Source organism: Charadrius vociferus, unplaced genomic scaffold (assembly GCF_000708025.1).
Source record: "Charadrius vociferus isolate BGI_N301 unplaced genomic scaffold, ASM70802v2 scaffold209, whole genome shotgun sequence".
Taxonomy (NCBI): domain Eukaryota; kingdom Metazoa; phylum Chordata; class Aves; order Charadriiformes; family Charadriidae; genus Charadrius; species Charadrius vociferus.
In genome coordinates, this window is record NW_009660387.1 from 1,002,543 (window position 1) to 1,025,315 (window position 22,773).

At 42.3% G+C, this 22,773-nt stretch overlaps 1 protein-coding gene across 2 annotated transcripts in view; it reads left to right on the forward strand.

Annotated features, from left to right (window-relative positions):
• Nucleotides 1–315: 315 nt before the first annotated feature.
• LOC104293757 (amine oxidase [flavin-containing] A-like) overlaps nucleotides 316–22,773 on the forward strand; it is a 36,993-nt gene continuing 14,535 nt past the window's right edge. Inside the window, exons 1-6 of one of the 2 annotated variants that reach the window (XM_009893283.1) lie at nucleotides 316–320; nucleotides 3,839–3,858; nucleotides 6,902–6,996; nucleotides 9,702–9,839; nucleotides 19,547–19,651; nucleotides 20,917–21,008. In XM_009893283.1, coding sequence (XP_009891585.1) covers nucleotides 316–320; nucleotides 3,839–3,858; nucleotides 6,902–6,996; nucleotides 9,702–9,839; nucleotides 19,547–19,651; nucleotides 20,917–21,008 — 455 coding nt within the window. Of the gene's footprint in view, nucleotides 321–3,838; nucleotides 3,859–6,901; nucleotides 6,997–9,701; nucleotides 9,840–11,400; nucleotides 11,419–19,546; nucleotides 19,652–20,916; nucleotides 21,009–22,773 lie in introns of those variants that run through there. The other variant, XM_009893284.1, reaches the window with a different exon arrangement.

Here is a 22,773-nt window from a genome sequence, read left to right on the forward strand (position 1 = left end):
GCTTGCTTTCTGGATCCAACAGGAAAGCTAATAAAAGGCGATAGTATTGTCACTCGGTACCAGAAATTCCTAAAAGCCATTTTTGGGGATGCAGAAATAAATAGCAATGTTTCATAGAGCTCTCAGTTTCCCATGTATTGCTAGCAATCTGACTGTTGAGAAAAATTTACAGCAGGAACAAAAACTATCAGACTCCTGTATAAAATCTAATGGGTGTTTTATACAATACTTACAAATAAGCAGAAATACCAGTTTCCATTTGCCTCCTTCTTCACGATGTGTTCTGATGTTTTGCTAATAAAGAGGCAAAACCTTATGATGTGGGGCATGGGTTTTGGTTAAGACACTCCTTTGTGTTATGCTCAGTGATAGATATTTAGTTTTGGCCAAAATATGGTTGTGATGTGATCGTTATGTGACCAGATGTAGGGATATTATTATTTTCTATATCTTTCATCATATTCTTCATGTGGTTTGCTATGGTAAATGCATCATTTATAAACACTGTCTAACCCAGGGGGTAACCTGAGTAGTCACAGATGTTTCTGCTCTGGAATGAAGAATGTGTCAGGTTTGTTTCTGGCAAAACCAAAATGTACAACCAGCGTGACCCATAGGTTAGCAAATTCAGAGCTCCTAAGAGAATGCTGTAAACCTATGGTTTGTCCTTGAGGAGTAGATTTTGCACCATGCCTCAGGCTTAGGTGAAAGGTGTTGAAAGGTAGGAAAGAGTATGTATATCTGAAGTGTTAAGAGTGTTATTTACTCCACCAAGGAAAAGAAATAGCTAAGTCGTTAGGATGGATCTCTAAACATGCTGGCATAACAAAAACGGGCATGGGACAGACAGTATATGTTTCCTGGGAATACCAATGCTGATGTTCTTGGTATTTGTGGCAATGACATTGATCATAGTTTAGCAGCAACATTTTTTCACATACTTATTTAGTTAAGGATCACTGTTTAGCTAACAGGAATTTATTCTGCATACTGACCAAAAGAGTTATCAATAGTTAGAAAATGTACATAATTACCTTAGATGTTTCCATTAACTAGATGGTATCAAACCATAGTCATCTTGGCTGGTGATACTCGTTTTAATATGTAAGGGGAAGGAGGATGCTGCATTTCTAACCCCATGCTTATACTAGTTAACTGTTTTTCTGCCTTTGTTTTGGGGGGAGGGTGTTATTCTGGGGAAGAGCTGTTTACTGCAATGGGCTTTAGACTTGAAAATCCCAGTGGGTGTGTACAGAGGAGTGGATTCATCCTCAGGATACAATTCCCTCTTCCTGCCCACTGTGTTTTTGTTAACACTGTCCATGAGAAACTGTCTTTGTACCCTTCAGAACAAGGCTTGCATCTGTTGAAAGCATTTAGACAGTAGCACCATTGAAACCAGTTAGAGTGGCTTGGTCTCAGTTGGACAATGTACTCTGTAATAGAAAATATTTATTCTCTGATGGTTGAAATCTTTGCTGAATCAACTGGATTATTTTTGCTAGAGGGGAAAAAAAGAATTGATGTAGATGAAAAACATTTACCTGAAAATGGCAAAATAAATAAACACAATCTCATCCCCAGTATCAAGTATTCTACAGCAAGGATTGTGAAAGAACATAAGAAAAGATAAAATACGTTTTTTGACAAACAGAAAGTTAGCGAGGTTACAGTATTAGGCAACACTGAAAGAAGAAGTGAATGTAACCTGTGATCAGCACTGTGTATTCTTGCCGTTTTGTGCAAATTTAAGGGGTTGTAGTTTAGTTAGTAAGTTCCTTTTTCCTTTTCAGGGGAATTTAAAATCTTCATATCCTTAGTTTGCGAAAGAAAACAGTTCTTTTATTCTCAGCCTTCTATATGTTGTCGCCTATTACTGATTTCTCTGGTCAGTTTGATGTAACTGAGTACATTTTAACTATATTTTAAAACTTAGTTAAATACCATGGTGTGCACAAAAATTCCACTGAAAAGAAAATCGGGGAAGGGGGAGAAGAAGAAGAACGAGGTGAGAAAGGGAGATTTTACCCTGCAGTCATGGCAGAAATGTTTTGTGCCTCTTATTGACAGGTTCCTGTTTACTTGAAAAGATACTTCTAGCTGAATAATGAGAGCTGATTCTAAGGTGGCCATTGCCAGATTTAATTACTCAATTGTGTTTGGAAAATGTTAGGTTTTCTGTCAGTGAAACAGTAATAATAAACACAACATTAGCATGCCGTTACAATGGAATAGGTTATATTGACAATTGTCTTACTTTAATGATGTATATTAGAATAATGAGTGGACAACTTTTAAAACTATTCCCCTGATTAAGATCAGAAAAATGTAGAGATTTTTTCTGTATCTTACTCAATTAAAGCCTGCTAGAACATTGCAGTAGTGGGTTAGTCGTCTTTCACACAATGTAATTATCCCACTCCATGTACAGGAGGGTGGATTAACAAGGATTTTATGAAAGAATGTTGTATTACGTCAGTTTTGGTAAACTTTCAGCCTGATAGTGGGTCCATAAAAGGCAAATGCACTTTGTCAAAGAAGCTAGCAAGTAGGCAACCAGCATATCTAGAAAACCAGCAGACAGTTACCTTTTCAATAGAAAGGGGTAACTTTCTCTGCCTTTGTTTTGGTGTGCTCAATATGGCACATATATAGTGGCTTCGGTTTGAAGGGTTAATAAGTTAATGCTATCAGACTGTCATCATTCCCCTTCACTGCCCTTCATTACCCTGTATGGGCCCTGCCCTTGTGTGTTTTGGAGATGTTCAGCACACATCATTTAAGCAGTGCTGTCTCTGGGAAAGATGCTGGTGATTTTTGTTTCCGATCATGGTGTATCAGTGAATCTGTTTGATGTTGTTTGTTACAGAGTATAGATTTTGAAAAGTAGAATCACTGTCACATTTCCAATAAAGTAACTTTTTAAAAAACTCCCACCATTTGCACTACAGAAGTCATATCTGCTTATACACCCTGTATCAACCCCAGTACTGAGGCAACTTGGAATTATTCTCATAAATCCCACCCTTATAAGTGCTTCCCTGTGAAACAGGGAAACATTTCCCATATGATGGGGCTCAGTTGGGAATCAGGCTCAGGTCTCTTAAATCCCAGTTTTCTGCATTACCTGTAGAGTTGAACCTTTCTCTCCTATAAGGTAGAGACATGCTTTCTTGTATTTTTCATCAAGCTACATACAAAAATAAGTATTGTTCAGCATCTTTATATTGCAGCCATGCTGTATGCCGGTAGTCTGCAGATTGGCATAAATTTGTCTTAGTTTCTTTTTTTTTTTTTTAAACTGTATATCCAGTGTTTTGATGCTCTTGAAACTGCTTTGCTTGATAGGATTATGGCAATTTTCTGAAATGAAAGCAGCGGCAGTATGATCTGTAGCAGTAGCAATTCTGAGTCCTTAATAGTGCTGCAAAATCGATAGGAACAGAGCTTTCCTGCATGGCATCTTCAGACTGGAGGGAGCTTGGTCTGAGATTGCCATAGAAACCCTTGTGGAGGATGTATAAGTCATCTCACCTTGTTTATTCTCATCTAATAACAAGTGAATTTCTACAGCCAGATGCTTCAGATGGAGCATGGTTTTGGCAGGCTCCTTTCATCTTTCTGAGGCAAATGGTATATTTCTAATTCATAGAGTTAGAGCGATGTCTGGAAGGAGCGCCACCGGTGATTTGGGGCGGTTTGCAGCTTTATCTCTAAGCTACACTTGGGGGAGGTGGAGGCAGCAATGGGGCACAGCAGCGGCCTGGGCTGTGACAGGCATGTCTGTGCTGCAGCCATGCTGGCGTACGCAGGTGTCTTTTAAAATACCTCGTCTGAGTCTTGGCTGCGGCTTGGGAGGTCGCAGCCCAGTGCGTGGTTTGGCCCAGTGTGGCGCACTCGCAGGACACTGTGGGTATCCACAATATCCCAGGACATTGTGGCTGGTGTCAGAGCCCAGGCGTGGCAGATGGCCCTGGCTCAAGAGCAGTGCTCATGTTGCGGGAGGCCCTTGTGGTATGAAGGTCCTGCCCTCCCCTGTGGTAGCTCCTGGAAGGTGAATCATAGAATGGTTAGAGTTGGAAGGGACCTTGAAGACCATTTAGTTCTACCCCTCCGGTCATGGGCAGCGACATCTCCCACTAGACCAAGTTGCTCAAAGCCCCATCCAGCCTGGCCTTAAACACCTCCAGGGGTGGGGATTCCTCTGAGGAGGGAGCGGAGATGTTGGAGAGGATGTGGGAGTCTATCTCCATGCGGCCTGAGGGAAGCTGAGCAGGCAGAGACCAGGCAAGGAGCGGGAAAGGAGAAGGTCTCGTTCCCTCCTCTCTCTCATTCTCACCCCATCGATCAAACAGAAATAAATGGTCACTCTCTGGTGTCCAGTCCTGTAGAGGGTACTGGAATAGTGACAAAAGTCTTGAAAATTCAAATTATGGAGAAGATAAAGGGAAATTATGCAATCTGTTTTGAAGTTAATTGTGTATCAAAAGCACATAGGCTTCATGACCTGTGGATTGCTTAAGACGTACCTGTGGCAGTACCTGTGTCTGGTGCACTTCGGTCACACTAGAATGGAGCTAAAGAGTTGGGTTCAATAGACAGCTGCATAGAGATACCCCGTGTGTGGGTGTTGTTGCTAGTCCTCCATTTTAAAACAAAACTGTTTCCATGCTTTAAACAAATAAATGTGTAGTAACAATATTTAATCAACGTATTTTGCGTTGTTTTTATTTCTGAGTCAGGCCCTCTCCCAGTTGCCAATAACCCACTGCTGTCCCGATGTATCTCTTGCCCTTTCCCAGACTGTGTAGCTCTGAAGCCTTTTAGCCTTTTTCCTTTTTTTTATTTTTTTTTTGGATCAGCATCTACAGTGACACTTGGGTTAACAATAATAAAACTAAAAATCTGTAAAGCTGGAGTGCGAGAAGTACAGTTTAACAAGCAAACAGGTTAGAAGGTTAGAGAACCTCAGTCATATTACTACATGTTCGTCATCCTTTAGCAATCCTTCTTTATTTGGATATATCATATAATTAAGCTGTAAATCAGCATTAAGCTTAACTTTCAACCCAGTTCACTGCAACCATTATTCTTCCTAAATAGCTATGGTGTGAATATAGCTATTGAATACAGCATGAAATGATGGTTTTACACACTGAGGATTTGCATACAAATTGTTTTTTATACCTAGGCCAGATTTTTCGCTGCTTCATGTTCCATAGGGTAACACATGAACACACTATGTGTTTTTTCAAGACTTATAGATCTACAGCAAACTCTTTTATAAAAGAATTGCCCACTCATGCCTGAGTGTCCAGTGGTATTTATGTAGAATAGAGAAATTCAACATTTTATTTTTATATAAGTAGGAAATCCACTTTTTGGTGACAAAAAGCACTGTCTATTTTGAAAAATAATTTTTCCTCATATAAAAAAGATAAGTATTTATAAGAAAATGCTGCAGTTTGTGTTTCCAGCATTATAGACTTGTGTCTTCTATGTTTGTGTTGAGGAAGAAGAGAACATCATCACCAAAAGGATTAAAGAATTAGCTATATAAAAAAAGGAAAATGTTCTTTGTAGTCTTTAACGCAAGAAAAAAAAATCAAAAATATTGAAAGAAATCAGATTAATTTAGAATATATTCACTCTACTGTGAAATGGCTAGCATTTTTAAAAATTAGAATATTAAATAGGTGGAAGAATTCAGTATACTTCTGCTCCAGCAGCAATCTAAAGAATATGGCACGGCGCAAGGCTGTAAAGCTACTTTTAGATGAGTATGGAAATCTTATAATTTTTGTCAATGTAAGGCATTTGAACTTCCTTAGTTCTGGTTTCCAGTGAATGGTGTTCCACTTCTCCATTAAAAGATTATGTGCACAGAAGCTTATGGGCTATTCTGTATTGTCCTCAGAATAAATGAGTACACTTAAAGCTGCCCAGAATGATTCCTCTCCTCTGATCTTTTCAGATGTGCATTCTTTGTGGGCTCACGCATAGTTGTTTTAATCACATTTCAAGGTAGTGTAATAAACATGAATATAATATTATTATTCCTTACTGCAGGGTATCTTGGAAGTTCTGATCAATAAGGCTGGCTTTCTTGTACTTAAGGAAGGGAAACAACTCCAAAGAAACAATGATTCAGTGCCAAATTGGCCCGCAGGCCAATAGGATAATCTGATTTCACAAACTCATAATTGCTTTTTACAATTTCAGCTCTCATTTGTCAAAAGCAAAGAGGACTCCTGTCCTATTGAATTTTCAGTTGTCTCTAGTGCCTCCATCACAGAGTCCCATAATTAGATGATTTTTGCTGAGACCATAATTCCTTTTATAAAGTATCTACATACAGCCTGTTCGATTGCCTTGGTCAAACTCCATTGCTTAAAATGAATCTTGACAGTGGAGCAGACTTTCTGCATGTGAATGAGGGCATTGGATAGCAATAGATTGGAGAGTTGACGAGTGAGAGAAGTTGGAAGCCCACCTTGCTGGAACGTGCCTGTTTAGTATATTATTATTTCTATCACTTTAGCTCTGCAACCCCCACGAGCTGGGTTCTGCCTTTCTATGCACTGCACAAGTGAAGAGTAAGATGCATGTCCCTTAATAATTGAGATTTTACTGTTTTTAAAATGCCAAAATGCTAACCTGAAGGAGGCAACTTCAGTCTGTGAATGCTGCTTATGGAGATGGTTATAACATGCAACTAAGCCACAGCCACATGATTTCTGTGGTAAGATACCATTAAAACCATTAAAAGTTTCTGACTTCTCTCAGGAATTCTTGAAAACAGGGTTGAAATCTCTGACGTTGAAGCTTTGGTTCAATCTTTGATCATTAATGTGGCTGATTGCTGCCACTTGCTTTAAAGCACTTTCTCTTTGTCTGGTAGGTTTGTCAGCTGCCAAATTGCTGTCTGAGTCTGGAGTCAGCGTGGTGGTTCTTGAGGCCCGGAACAGAGTTGGAGGAAGGACATTCACTATCAGGGTAAGTGCTTCATGAGATGCTGGAGTCTCACTTGTGCTGGTCTATGACGTCGCAAATGTCACTCCTCTTTTCAAGAAGGGCAAGAAGGAGGACCCAGGGGACTACAGGCAAGTCAACCTCAACTCGGTCCCTGGGAAGGTGATAGAGCAACTAATCCTGGATACCATTTCCAGGCATGTGAAGGACAAGAAAGTCATCAGTCAGCATGAATTCACCAAGAGCAAATATGCTTGACCAATCTGATAACCTTCTATGATGGAACGACGTGGTAGATGATGGAAGAACAGTGAATATTGTCTCCCTAGACTTGAGTAATTCAACACTCCCATAAGATCCTCGTGATGGAACGGCGTGGTAGATGATGGAAGAACAGTGGATATTGTCTCCCTAGACTTCAGTAATTCAACACTCCCATAAGATCCTCATAGACAAGCTGGTGAAGTATGGGCTGGTTGAGCAGACAGTGAGATGGACTGAAAACTGGCTGAACAGCCTGGTCCAGAGAATGGTGATCAATGATACAAAGTCTAGTTGGAGGCCAGTAACTTGTGGTGTGCCCCAGGGGTCAATACTGGGTCAGATCCTGTTCAACATCTTCATTAATGATCTGGATGATGAAGGGACTGGAGCATCTCTCCTATCAGGAAAGGCTGAGAGAGTTTGGACTGTTTACCCTGGAGAAGAAAAGGCTCAGGGGAGATCTCATCAGCCTGTAGAATTGAGGGAAGGACGGGTGCAAATTCAATGGAGTCAGGCTCTTTTCAGTGGTGCCCAGTGGCAGGACAAGAGGCAATGGGCAAAACCTGAAACACAGGAGGTTCAAACTATCTGAACATTAGGAAACACTTTTTTACTGTGAGAGGCACAGGTTGCCTGGGGAGGTTGTGGCGTCTCCATCCTTGGAGATACTCAGAAGCCGTCTAACCGTGGTCCTGGGCAACCAGCTCTGGGTGACTCTTCCTAGAACAAGAGGGTTTGGACCAGATGACCTCAACCATTCTGTGATTCTGTTGGGTTTGACATCATTAGCCAGGGCGAAGATGGGGAGTAAAGTTCCCAAAGAAGACAGGTGTCTCAAGTTGCCATCAGTTTTGTCGAGTAATAGAGCTCTGTTCGGACACGTTGCATTGCAATATATGCCAGTGGGCTTCTCTTCACAGGAGGTGCTTTAAAAATGGTCTGGAAGCAACTCTGAGAGCCATCAAATAGTATTTGGGTGCCTAACCAGAAGTGTGTCGTGCCATTTTAGCTGCCCTAGGATATTTTGCATGGCCTCCAGCTGCAGGTCTTCCGTGGGTCATGAGTCAGATTTGTCAGCCTTGCACAGAAGGCTTGGATACCTTGGGCTGTCTAAATTGGTGTTAAACATCTGTATTAAGGTAACTGAATTCCACCCACATAGTCCATACCCTTTGTCCATGACAGGATCTGGTCTGCCTTTAGGATTATAGAGGGAAACTATCATCTGAGACCGTGAGCGTCAAAGCATTTATCCTCTCATTCTCATCTCACTTTGCATACTGTAACAGGCATGATAACTAAGAGCCCTATAAGAAGCAGCTTGAGCAGGGCTAGTCATCATTACAGCTCAGATGTACATTTTAACACGGCTCAAAATTAACTGAAATAACACTCCTGCTTCTAAAAATGGACTGCATCTTGATTGCCATTAAAAAGAAAATGGAAGAAATTATGAGTCACTTGTGGCACAGAGTAATGTAATACAGACATTACCTCTGCTTCCCACCCGGGAAGTAAAGGAGGTATAAATTACATCCAATGCCATTGCTGGGGAACCAGAGATAAACAGTGGTGTTTCAGGAGAAATCATTGTACATGAAACATGAAGCATAAACACCATTCTTCTGTGACACTGAGAATGCCTAGCTTAAAATGCTCACTATAAACAGTGTTAAAAAGAGTTACTGTCTTGGGAAATCAGCCTGCTTGTAATAGCATGCATCCCTGAAACTTTCTGCTTTCTTCCTTCCTCCCAAGTGCTCATGATGCTGCTCTGAGTGGTGTGTGGAGCACCTTCGTAGACTCATAGAATGGTTAGAGGTGGAAGGTACCTTGAAGATCATCGAGTTCCAACTCCCCTACCATGGGCAGGGACACCTCCCACTAGACCAGATTGCTCGAAGCCCCATCCAACCTGGCCTTCAGTGGCAGGCATGGCCGAGGACTGCTAGCCAGAGTGCACTGGGTTAGAGCCAAGGTGTGCTGTGCTGGAAAGGAGATTACTCACTGAATACTGCAGCGCAGTGCTCAGCATCTACAGCATTAAGTCTAAGCAGATATCTACAGAGAGAAAACAAGCCTTTGGTTCTGGAGATGATTTCCACTTGATAAATGTTTTGCAATGACAAGAAAAGTAACATGATTTCTGAAAAAGTGGGGTTATTGGTTATTTCTTCACATCTTTTCTGAGACTAAAAAGCTGATACTGAAAGCTATAGTGAAATTTAAATAAGAATTAAATCCAATTGCACACATGGGAGTGACAGAGTGAAGACACTGTCATCTCTGTGTGTCTGTCATTACAGAACTCAATACTGCCTACTTTTAAGTTAGTCAGTATACATTTTCTCCTGTGCATATAGTTGCAGTGTTAGTCAGTGTGGAATAGTTCTTTCTACTTCTAGATGTTTGTATTGAGGAGCTTCCTGCATAGCTTCTGATTCCTGTATTCTTTCTTCTGACAGAACAGTCAAGTTAATTACGTAGATGTTGGTGGATCCTATGTGGGACCTACCCAAAACCGGATTCTCCGACTGGCAAAAGAGCTGGGTATTGAGACCTATAAAGTGAATGTCGAGGGCCATATGATCCATTATAAGGGGGTAAGTATTGCATCTTCCATGTTGAGATACCTAAAGGTATCACTGAGCTTTGGAAATTACTGACAGTCATTAAGGAGGTTTCATTTAAAGCTGGCTTTTAGTTATCCAGTAAGCACCTGTTAGAAGCGTTATTATTCTATTTTAACTTACTGGGAATGGGATCAATCATTCTTGTTTTCTTTTCAGAAGTGTTCAGAAAATAGGACTGACAGCAGCCAAAAAATTTGGGATACATTCGGCAACTGATTATCTTTGAAAATATCCTCTAAAGAATTTTTGCCTGAAATTCAGAAAATACTTGTTCTGAAATAAAAGCCAAATTTAAATAAGAAAAAGAAATATAATACTGTTGGATACTATTAAATGATGATACTAGACAACAGTACTAATGGACTAGTCTAGGAGTAGTATAACGTATTTGCCCCCCTTACGTAACTAGGTTCACATGAGATCCCTCCCAGTCCTGTAGCGTGGGATCCATCTTACTTACAAATGGGTGTCTGGAAGTTGGGCATCTAATCTGAGACTCACTGACATTCCCCCTCTAGCTAGTGGTGAGAAACAGGCACCTCCCAAGGCTTGCCGTAAGCTTCATATCTGAGATACGGGGCAGAGGGGTTCAGATGGCCACTCTTGAGTAGGTGCTGGTGTGGCTGAAGTGATCTGTTGGGAAATCAGCCTGCTTGTAATAGCATGCATCCCTGAAACTTTCTGCTTTCTTCCTTCCTCCCAAGTGCTCATGATGCTGCTCTGAGTGGTGTGTGGAGCACCTTCGTAGACTCATAGAATGGTTAGAGGTGGAAGGTACCTTGAAGATCATCGAGTTCCAACTCCCCTACCATGGGCAGGGACACCTCCCACTAGACCAGACTGCTCGAAGTCCCATCCAACCTGGCCTTTAGTGGCAGGCATGGCTGAGGACTGCTAGCCAGAGTGCACTGGGTTAGAGCCAAGGTGTGCTGTGCTGGAAAGGAGATTACTCACTGAATACTGCAGCGCAGTGCTCAGCATCTACAGCATTAAGTCTAAGCAGATATCTACAGAGAGAAAACAAGCCTTTGGTTCTGGAGATGATTTCCACTTGATAAATGTTTTGCAATGACAAGAAAAGTAACATGATTTCTGAAAAAGTGGGGTTATTGGTTATTTCTTCACATCTTTTCTGAGACTAAAAAGCTGATACTGAAAGCTATAGTGAAATTTAAATAAGAATTAAATCCAATTGCACACATGGGAGTGACAGAGTGAAGACACTGTCATCTCTGTGTGTCTGTCATTACAGAACTCAATACTGCCTACTTTTAAGTTAGTCAGTATACATTTTCTCCTGTGCATATAGTTGCAGTGTTAGTCAGTGTGGAATAGTTCTTTCTACTTCTAGATGTTTGTATTGAGGAGCTTCCTGCATAGCTTCTGATTCCTGTATTCTTTCTTCTGACAGAACAGTCAAGTTAATTACGTAGATGTTGGTGGATCCTATGTGGGACCTACCCAAAACCGGATTCTCCGACTGGCAAAAGAGCTGGGTATTGAGACCTATAAAGTGAATGTCGAGGGCCATATGATCCATTATAAGGGGGTAAGTATTGCATCTTCCATGTTGAGATACCTAAAGGTATCACTGAGCTTTGGAAATTACTGACAGTCATTAAGGAGGTTTCATTTAAAGCTGGCTTTTAGTTATCCAGTAAGCACCTGTTAGAAGCGTTATTATTCTATTTTAACTTACTGGGAATGGGATCAATCATTCTTGTTTTCTTTTCAGAAGTGTTCAGAAAATAGGACTGACAGCAGCCAAAAAATTTGGGATACATTCGGCAACTGATTATCTTTGAAAATATCCTCTAAAGAATTTTTGCCTGAAATTCAGAAAATACTTGTTCTGAAATAAAAGCCAAATTTAAATAAGAAAAAGAAATATAATACTGTTGGATACTATTAAATGATGATACTAGACAACAGTACTAATGGACTAGTCTAGGAGTAGTATAACGTATTTGCCCCCCTTACGTAACTAAGTTCACATGAGATCCCTCCCAGTCCTGTAGCGTGGGATCCATCTTACTTACAAATGGGTGTCTGGAAGTTGGGCATCTAATCTGAGACTCACTGACATTCCCCCTCTAGCTAGTGGTGAGAAACAGGCACCTCCCAAGGCTTGCCGTAAGCTTCATATCTGAGATACGGGGCAGAGGGGTTCAGATGGCCACTCTTGAGTAGGTGCTGGTGTGGCTGAAGTGATCTGGAATGAAATTTGCCTTCAGAGGAGCCCTGATCTTAGTGCTTTAGCTCACCGATTTCTTGCTCAGGTCCTACTACGCAAACCAGTGCAGAGGGAGAGCCGTATTAGGGAGAGGGACGAAGAGAGGCTTAAGGTCCATAGGTATGAGGTACAAACATCTATCTCCATAACTCACAAACTGCTTTACTTTCCAAAGACCATCACTTCTTAATTTTTTTGATATCCTTTAGTTTTGGTACTTGCCAGACTCTGACAGAACAAGGCTTGAAGCCTGTATGCATCGGAGTCGACATATTTGATAGACGCAACAATATGTGATGGATCCTTAACTGGTTTAATTTTTATTATCTTCTCACTTTTTCTTCCTGGGATTAGATCAATGTGTTCATACTGCAAAGTTTTATCATCTGGTTTTGTAATCTCTCTTTATTGGGCAGATTCACACCATGCTCATAAATTAGTCACATCTTAAAAAATTGTATAGCCACTGCATAATACTCAAAAAAATTATTTTACACAACGTAGTGTAAAAGTGATGTAATTCTACAGCAAGTGGGCTGAGCTGATTTGTACCAGCTGAATGTTTGGCCCAGTCTATTTAATTTAAGCTCAGACATGTATCTCTTAGCATCCTAAAAGGCACTTATCTTCTGTATGTTAAATAAAAAGCTCTAATGGGTTACATGAGTCTGAGCCCTTAATCCATTTTGACACTGAAGCTGCAGCTTTTTTTTTTGTCCCACATTATATTATGCATGTCCTTGCTAATGACCATGTAATTTCGTAAGTTCTCTTTGAAGTAGAAGCATGTTCCTACGCAAGAGGCAGCATTATGAGCTATTCAGCTGGATCACAGGCTGTGGTTCAATTCTAGATTTGGCATCATGGTCCTGCCGAGCTAACCAGGGTCCCCAGGAAGGTGTAGCTGTTGGAACAGGGTGACAGCAAAGGGGCTTTAAGGTCTCCCAGTGTGGACAGACTTAGGCACTGAATAAATAATAATAATGCTTTTCCTCCAGTAGATCTCATTCCTCCCACATGCTCTTCCCACAAGTTGCAGGCCTTCGCTTCGCTTCGCTCTTCTTTTTCTTTTCTTTTCTCTTCTCTTTTCTCTTCTCTTTTCTCTTCTCTCCTCTCTTCTCTCCTCTCTTTTTCTCTCCTCTCTTCTTTTCTCTCCTCTCTTCTTTTCTCTCCTCTCTTCTTTTCTCTCCTCTCTTCTTTTCTCTCCTCTCTTCTTTTCTCTCCTCTCTTCTTTTCTCTCCTCTCTTCTTTTCTCTCCTCTCTTCTTTTCTCTCCTCTCTTCTTTTCTCTCCTCTCTTCTTTTCTCTCCTCTCTTCTTTTCTCTCCTCTCTTCTTTTCTCTCCTCTCTTCTTTTCTCTCCTCTCTTCTTTTCTCTCCTCTCTTCTTTTCTCTCCTCTCTTCTTTTCTCTCCTCTCTTCTTTTCTCTCCTCTCTTCTTTTCTCTCCTCTCTTCTTTTCTCTCCTCTCTTCTTTTCTCTCCTCTCTTCTTTTCTCTTTTTTCTTTTCTTTTCTCTTTTCTCGCTTCGCTTCGCTTCCCTTCGCTTCGCTTCTCGTTTTCCACTGCTTTTTCTCCTTACTCTTTCCTTAAGACATCATGTAGTCACTGTGCCCTTTGGTTTAGGGATCTGTTGTTGAACCCTCTCTTACATCCCACTTCTACAAGAAGCCTATTGAAAACAAACTGTGAAGTCCTGGCTATTGCCTGGGTTGGTAAGCACGCAGAGACCTTAGGGCTTGTACGTTTTACCTACCTGCTACGCACTGTTACCATGCTGTGATGGTAGGTTGGCCAGGGAGGGATTTGTGCTCTCCTGGCTGTAGATGCACCCTGAATGTCATATTCATTAAAGATGCTCCAGGAACCTGAGCACCTGTGGGATTTCCTAGATGATAGAAAATGTGTTAGGAAAGGGATGATTTTATATTAAAGGATCATTGCCCCAGAAATTAAATATTAATCTGAAAGACGGATGTGTTCAGCTTCTTGGGCTAATATGCTGTCAGCTGTGGGCCAGCTGCCTCCTTTCAGGTTTGAAAAGCATGACTAAAACTTTTCTCTTTGCATCTCATCTGCTACTTCTGTCAGCTGATGGCTGTCGAGGAGCGTGCAGCTGAGCCAGACAGGAAGGTCTCTTCCCAAGGCCGTTTCTCCAAAGTCTGCGATGCTGTGTGGTTATGTCAGAGGTGAGAGGGAGAGTGTTTTGAGGAATTGCTAAACGTGGCTTTAGGTTTTGTTGTGCCAGTCATTCAACTGCATATAATCCCCAGCATCTTCAGATTAGGAGATTTTTGGACCTTTGTTTGCCATACTAATCAGTTAAGTTTGGCTCTTTCTGAAGGTTTCCAGGATACTGCTTGGATTGAGTTAGGGGAAAGCGGAAGCAACCAAGGGAAAGTGGAAATCCCCAGAGGGATTTCATGAGCTTCTTTGCTCTGAATTTTTCCACACACATATGGGAAAAATTCCATGTACTGCAAGCTTTAAAAACTGTGTTTCTTCTCGTGGGCAGGTTTCCTTTGTAGTTACAGTTTATTTGAAAAATCCAAATATGTAACTATTGTTTATCTTTTTTGTTTGTTCATTCTTTCCCATCAGTTAGCATGGTAATGTGGACTGCTTTCATATCAGTCAGGAGTTTGTTTGTATCCTGTTGTTGTAAATCTGTAACTTCAAACTAGATTTTGTTACGAGCCCCAGACTTTCTTTCGAGCCAAATTGCGCTGTGGCTACTGTCCTGTAATTCATCAAGAATGCTGTAGGACTGAGAAAAGGCAGATGTGCTGGAGTTCTCCCTTCCCAGAAGGGACAGATAGCTTTTTATTCTTACAGATGTCCTTGAAGGTCACGCTGTCCTCCATTTTCACCTTCTTTTTAGTAGAAGACCCTAGAAAGTAAAGGCGTTAGGGCCTTGGTGTGGTATTAACCTTCTCATATAACTGTAGTCCTCTAATATCTGGCTGCAGCACCCAGCTCCAATATATGTAACATTAGTAAATCAGGACTGGTTTTGCTTATTTGTTTGCTTATGATTTTCCGAGCAAGTTAACACTTGACAAAAGTGTACGCAATGCTTCACATTGGCCATCTAGTCTTTCTTTGCCTTCACGTAGTTTTAAGATTAAGGGATTAGGGTGCGGCAGGTAAGTCTGTGACTAAGTCTGTGCAGATCGCCGTAAATCTGAAGTTCAGGCACGGGAATTTCAGACGGTCCAAGGCACTGCGATGCTCGCGAGGCTGGACCTGCTGCAGATACTAAGCAGGGTAGGGTGCCCACCTGAGGGCTCCCACCGAAGGGCACCGCTTCTCTCGCTGTGTGTTCTGTGCACGTCCCGAGGGCAATAGCAACACCTGCCCTGGGGAGCGAGTGGTGCTCCTCCTGTGCTTCCTGACATGTAGTTCATCCTCAGCTTAGCCTTTCTCAAGCCTGGCAATATCGCCTGCTCGTCTTGCACAAATTGAAACTCGGGGTGGTGTCACAACTGGGACAGCTTGGGCTGAATTCCTGTAGTTACGGCTACAAGCCACCGCGTAGCCCCAGGCAGGGTAAAGACAGACCTTGCAGAGCGCATCGCTCCCTGCTGCCTTCTTTCTAACCACTGAACTACGGTGCTGGGGATATTGTTTCCTTTGGATTGGTGTGGGGTAACTAATCCAGGCAGGCAGCAGGACTCAAATCTGAGTTCTGCGGGAAAGTGTTCAACACACCAGGAAATGAAAAAAAAGTTAGATAAACTCTGTGGGTCTGTCAGGCAGTCTTGTGTTAGCATGGGAACAAAGCCAGTAGGTTATTTTCCTTTCAGTTAAGAAAACAGTACTTCTCAAAATAATACACCCGGAACACTATAAACTTGTTTAAAAATGGAGTATTTCAAGACCTTGCCTGCTTGCAGTGAGCTCCTCTGTGAAACATGCTGCTAGAGCTCCTCGGCCTAGTAGGGAGACAATATTAAAAACTAATGAATAACTTACCAGCCCCAGGTCATTTGGGCTAGATTTATTCCCTGCTGTGGAGGTACTTGTGCAGAAGACAGAGTTGAAAAACTGATGTGGCTGAGGCTGTTTGGGTCACACTCTCTGATGCGCAATGGGAATTTCTCTACTGGAATTTGTTAGAATTGGGCTTTGCTCTGATCGACTCCCACCTCTTATAGGTCCAGCCCCCCTGCACAGGGAGTTTGTGCATCTGTGAAATATTTCAGTCTCTCTGAATTCAATCTCAGCCTCTTCCAGGTCTGTTAGCACTGTTGTATTTTTCCAGCTTTTCCGGCCCTCAGTATCCGGTCTTCCTGAAATTATGGTTTTTTTTGCACACAGAAGAGAGCAACAAGCAATGAAGCTTTAGACTGTTAATTATGAGTTGGCATTTCATAGTTCTCAGAGGATAAAATATGTTTTCCCATTGATCTTCCTGGGCTATGCCATTGACCAAAGATGTGGGGATAATATTTTCAGATCAGTAATGAGAGGATAATTCTTTTTTCAAGTAGCAGATGAGTGAATACTAATGTGATACATGTCATGCCAGTGGCAGAGGTCATAAGATTTCGTGATTAGTCCTCAGTAGTTGCTGGTTGTGGGGGTCTAAAACTAGTATAGAGGTGGAAAAAATGGAGGAAAAGATTAGGTAGCTAGGCAGTGTGCAAGTTCTCTCACCAGTTGTCCCATCTGCAGCAAACAGGATAGTTTGGGAGTTCCTGAACATGTAGCTGTTGAACACGGTAGAGTTAGTACTGGGGGTTGGAAAAGCTGTTTTGGTACAAAGCTCAGCATAGAGTTACTGAGAGAGACTTTTTTTGGGCTGTTGTTTCTAGCAATATGAGGAATAGGTTTGGCTGAAAAGAAGAGGAGGAGAGGAGCCTTGGAAGAAGTTACTTTTTTGACTTTCTTTTTGAATAAGTGCTGCTTTTTTTGAGTTCAGTAAGCCAACGATAGGTATTTGCAAGTTACACCACTCAGTACAAGCACAGTCACTTATCAAAAAGCTGTCTGAAAAGAGGTCTTACTGAACAGTGGAAAAACTCTGCGAAGTTTTCCCTGCTACTCCTGAACAGCAGGCTTATCTTTTCCCTTTGTCCCCTTGCAATACTGACATGACCGAACTTCACTAATAACTTGTCTTCACTTGTTATTGTCCTGACAGTAGTGCACCTTATTTCTGCTTAAGGGCAGGATTACTGGTGTTAAAGCACATCAAGGAGGACACATTGATGACACCTGCATTCCTGACCAGAATAAAAAGTCTAGCAATAAATGAACTTTGAAGGAGCGGTATTTTATGATCTTTTTGAAAAACAAACTGCTGTGCAATAAGAAGAAAATTATTAGCAATTTATTACCACTTTGTGTCAGGATTTCCTTGTTTGATACAGCGTGGGTTTATCACAGTAGCAGCTCTAGCGTGCAGCATATCACTTTGCATGTGGTTTTTGGTCTTCTTTTCTGTGGCTGAATGCTCAGTGCTCCAAACTGGCAGTGAGAAATCGTGCTCAAGGAGAAGGAAGAGGCGGTGTCATGCAGAGGATTCCCTTGCTGGTAGTTCGTAGGAACATTTTCTCTGCTCTTGCTATGGCAGAAGTGTGTTTGGCCTACACATGTGCACCTGCAGAAGGCTGGAGCAGTATCCCCTCACCCCCACCTTCCTCCAACGTAACTTTCTAAAACCAGAATGAAATGGAGATAAAAGAGAGAAAAAAAGTATGTGGCATGCAAGATTAAGATTACATACCCAGAAATCTGGAGGTAACCAACCACCTCCAGAGTCAACCTGGTGTCTTGAAAACTCAACGTTTGTTGGAAATTAAAGAGAAAAAACCAACCTTTAAGCACTCAGATCTCAACCTAAACTAAGTGCTGAGATCACAACCTTGTGCTTTACTTGGCCTAGAGCAGCGATTACTCGGTCTAGACTTAACAGGGGAGCATTTTTGCTGCTGCTCTCACTGAAGATGGGGAGGAGGTGAAGCACAGTGGACTGCGGGCCCGGCTGGCTGCTGGAGCTGGGGCACCACTGCAGCCGTCCTCTGGGGAGAGAGGGACCAAGCGGTGTTGGTCATAGGAAGATTTCTGTCCCCTACCCGTGTACTCTTCTCTCCTCCATTGTACCTGCCCTGGGAATGACAAAAGTTGACCAAAATGTGGGAGTTTTTGGCTTTTTTACTTTTTTTTTCCCAAGTCTGAAAGCTCACTGTGGTCTCCCAGTTTCATCTTGCACCGTTTATTTTTGTTACGGTCTTTGCAGAAAAATGTTCTGAAGCGTATCAGAAATCTGTATGTATTTACACAGGCGCACACGGTTATCAGTGGGGAAGACCAATAAATTCTCTCTCGCTGAGTGTGGGAAGGGGCATCTGGCTCCTGCTTTGTGTCCCTCTGTCCCTGGGTCACCATCTCATGCATTTGCAGCCCTGCAGCCTCTCGCTTAGTGTGTGACTCCCACCTGCCGGGTGCGATGGGCTGGTGTGGTGTACATTGCACGGAAAAGGGTATTGTGCACAGTTTGGCATTACAGCTCGTACCTGTCATGGGCCGATGTGTTGGCTGCATCCTGCCGCGTGACCTCATGCAAAACTTTTAACACACCTGGAAGAGAAAACATTTAAGGGGTCTGATGCGAACTTTGCCACTGACTTACGTGGGGGAAGCTTCAAAGCAACTTAATAAGAGAAAATGTTGCCGGCTCATCCCGTCCTCTTGCAGATTAAAGTTATCACAAAGATCCAGCTGCCGTTAGATTGTTTCGCTTATCATTATATCACAGGATTATCTGAAACAGTCTGTATTCCTGTTGCAGCTGTGTCATACACATTGTAAGTACTGATACCATTTTTGCAAGTGTACGGAGTTTTTCTTTCTGCAGACAAAAACTTTCTTTTTGGCAAACCTTTATTTTTTTTTAGGCTAAGTTTCTCCCAAGGTACTTGGCATAATAAAGAGGTACGTTTGCTTTTTATAGATGAGGTGTACCATAAAGGTGCTTAGATAGTTTAAAAGTATTAAATGCATGCAATTTTAGACCCATGCAAATTTTAGTATGCATATTTCAATAGACAGGAAAATAATAGATTTATTCATACGTAGAAATAAAGAATGCTTAGGAACAAGGAGTATTACCTCCTTGGCCATTGCTTGAGTCTCCTTAGCCCAGAATTTGAAAACCTGCTCAGAACATATGTACGCCTCCCCATTCCCTCCGAATAAAAAAAAAGGGTGTTATTGTCCTTTTTAATGTCAGCTCAACTGTGTTTCCCCTCATACTTAGCTTCATGCATTCCATTGCTTACACACGTGTGCAAGTGGGTAAAAAAAAAGGAGAAAGAATAAAAAAAGAATAGGTCTTTTGGGGCAAAAGATCAACCATGTGATGACTTTGAGAATTTTGTGTTCTTGAGTAATGAAGATATATTCTGTTGTGTTTCAGTTGCTTATATTCTTATGTGTATTTTAGGGAAAGTCACGCTATTTCACGGGTATTTCCCCTTCAACATGGAATCCCTTGGTTTATCTGGATTACAATAACTTCTGGAGGACCATGGACAAGCTGGGAAAAGAGGTAGGCTGTGTAAATTGTGTCTGTTTCTTACAATGCTCCTGTCACTATGAGTAAATCTGGTTTTGGTTTGGTTTGGTTTTGGCAGGCTTTTTTATTGCTTCCTTAATATAAGAAAAAAGAAACACCCGTCAGGAATGTTTCCTGTTGCCCAGGAACTATCACATATATCAGGGCTTCCTCACTGAGAGGCGTTTGCTCCAGATATCCTTTGAAGGTCCCTTCCAGCCCAAACCATTCTACGATTCTATGAGAGGGTACAGAAAGATCTGGAGGTGTCTTAAGATACCTGAAAAGAAATGAGGTCGACTCTCAGTGTATGTACGTTCTCATGCCAGGGAAATCCATTCTACAAGAAGGGTTTTTCCCCTTCCCCTGTGACAGCGTTTTTGAGTAAGGATGATTCTTTTTTGTAGCTGCCTAAGCTGGGCTCCAGTTTGGCTTCATAGTAATTTTATTTCTAAAATTTTATTTCTAAAATTCTTAAACTGTAAATGCCTTCAAAAATCAAGCAGTACAACTGCAGATCTTCCTGTGTGCAGCAAGTAGCCCCTGGAGCGTGACGCTGTCTTTCAAATATTTATCAGTTGCCTTATAATCTGGCTACAAACCAGGAGCGCTACCTTACAATAAACTTTGAGCATAACTAACTGTATTCCTGCAAAGTTCATTGGGTTTATGTGGTTTTGCAGAATCAAATTTGTGCATGATGCTACACATTTTTTTGTCAAATAATTTATATTTTTTAAAGATTCAAATATGCCATAGTGTCCTCACATGCCATGGTACTTACATGAAATGGATTATTATTAAGAATTTAACTGTTTGAAATAATCTAACAGTATCTAGACATTTTTGCTCCCTCTGTAGTTGAGACAGACATAGGAGCCTTCGGATACCCATCTTGTAACTGACTGAATCCCTGATTGGAGAAAGAAGTTTTCCTTCAGCTGTTAGAGGACACCAAAACAACTAAATCAGAATAGACACTTCACTTCTGGACGACTAAAGGCCAGATGAGTCCTGGCATATACATATAGTTCATTGGTCAGACAAAGCCAGATTTGGTGGTCACAGTACAATTCATGCCCAAAGGTGTGAAGCAAAACTATTCCATTTAGTGATTTTATTCCAAATTTAAAGCCATGTGCAGGGAACAAAAGCAACTCCTGGCCAACATATCAGTCAGTTCTGTGCTACTAACTAGCTATGACCAGGCAATCACACAGTACTAAAAAAATTCTTGAATATTTTGCTTCTGTCTCCAGATTCCTCTTGAAGCACCATGGAACGCTCCGCATGCTGAAGAATGGGACAAAATGACCATGAAAGAGCTGATAAATAAGATTTGCTGGACTAAGTACGTAACTCTTTATTCACTTTGAAATCCAGCTGCAGAATGATAGTGGTTCCCCGGCAAATTCTGGGGTACAGCTGGGGTACAGGCGGTGAGAGAGCAGGAGGTGTTTGAGATGAGGCTGGTCTTTGTGATGGGCTGTTGTCAGGTGGTGGGTGAGGGCTTGTGGAGGATAAGACGGTATGCAGAGTTTGGGTTGGCTGGCAGGTGGGATTAAAGGTGCTGGGGAAACCTTTGGTATACCTCAGCAGGCACGTGCACACAGGAGTGACAGCGTGGGCTCTTCCCACCATGCTTTCACTTCACTCACTTGGAGAGCCATGTGCCTTTGCCTTTAGGAAAAGCAACGCATTAATAAAACTCTGCTTTGTAGGCATGAATAAAGGTCATTTTCAGGCACAGGCACAGAAATGGAGGCAGAAGGAGGTGAGGGGGCTTCCCCAGCCCCACAGCAGGCGAGGAGCTGAGGAGTGGTTGTCCTCTGGCCCTTGGCTACATCCTCTCCAGTACAGTTATCATATGTGTCTGCTTTTACGGCATGAGCTGCATCATGTGTACCACGGAGCAGGCAGGTCCCACTGGCACTTCAGAGAGCTGCTCACCGTGCCAGAGGGCGGCTGCTTTCCAGTGGTTGCTCAATGGATGGGGCAGCGCAGGACCCAAGGAGTCGGGGGGAAGTGAGCAGCTGTTGGCTCTGGAAACTGGAGAAGTTCAAATGCTGCTCCTTGTTTCAGCAGTAGAGCCTGCAGGGACTCCAAAACCTTTGAGAGAGAAGCAAGGCAGCTGAGGCAGCCTCTCTGGTTGCCTTTCACCTCCCTCGCTGGTTTGTGCTTGAGAATGGTCAGCTCGAGAGCTCTGTGTTCGTCCCAGCGAGCCTCTTGCTGCGCTTGCTCAGCTCTGCCCATTGCAGCACACCCTCCCTCTGCTCCTGGGAAGCTGTCCTTGAATGCCAGCCAGCTTTCCTGGGCCTCTTTGCCCTACAGGCTGATTTCCCATGAGATGCTGCCAAGCAGATCGTTGAGGAGGATAAAATCCACTCTTCCAAAATCCAGGGTTGCAATTCTGCTGCTTTTCTTACTCCTCTGAGGATTTTAAACTCCACACCGTCATGGCCACTGCACCCAAGGCTGCCCTTCACCCTTGCATCACCCGACAGGTCTTCCGTGTTCATGAGTAGCAGGTCCAACAGAGCATCAACCCTAGTTGGTTGGAAGAGGGCCCAAGGTGTTGGGTCACCTAGAAAATGGCCAGTGTGATACGTCTGTGAGGGATCACACTGCACAAATAAGAAAAGGAACAGTGTTCAATATGATGAGATGACAACTGGAAATACTCTTTTCTTCCTTTCCTTTTTCAATTAATTGTCTTTAAAGAGAGGTGTGCTCATATGAGCACTTGAATCCCCGCTTGCTGTGCCAGCCCCTGTGCTATTCTGTAACACTCTCCGCACTTGTATTCAGCGTCGGTTTTTTTGTGTGGCTGTGCTCTGTTTGCCCTTTCATTCTGACTGTGGTTTAGCACTGTGCCTGCTGCTTCCTGACCAAAACTTTCCATTTGAAATTTATTTTGCTGGCTTAAATCTTGCTCCAGCTCCATGTGATACGAGATACGGCCGTTTGGACTTTCTCTTGCTCTCTGTGGCATTGTAGTTTTCTGTACAATTATTTTTATGAGCCGTTTTCCTGCAAACTCAGTTACTTTGAACTACGCTTTCTGTTGCAAGTGCACTGGCTCTTCCTGCTCCCATTTTTACTGTTCCTCTTAGTCA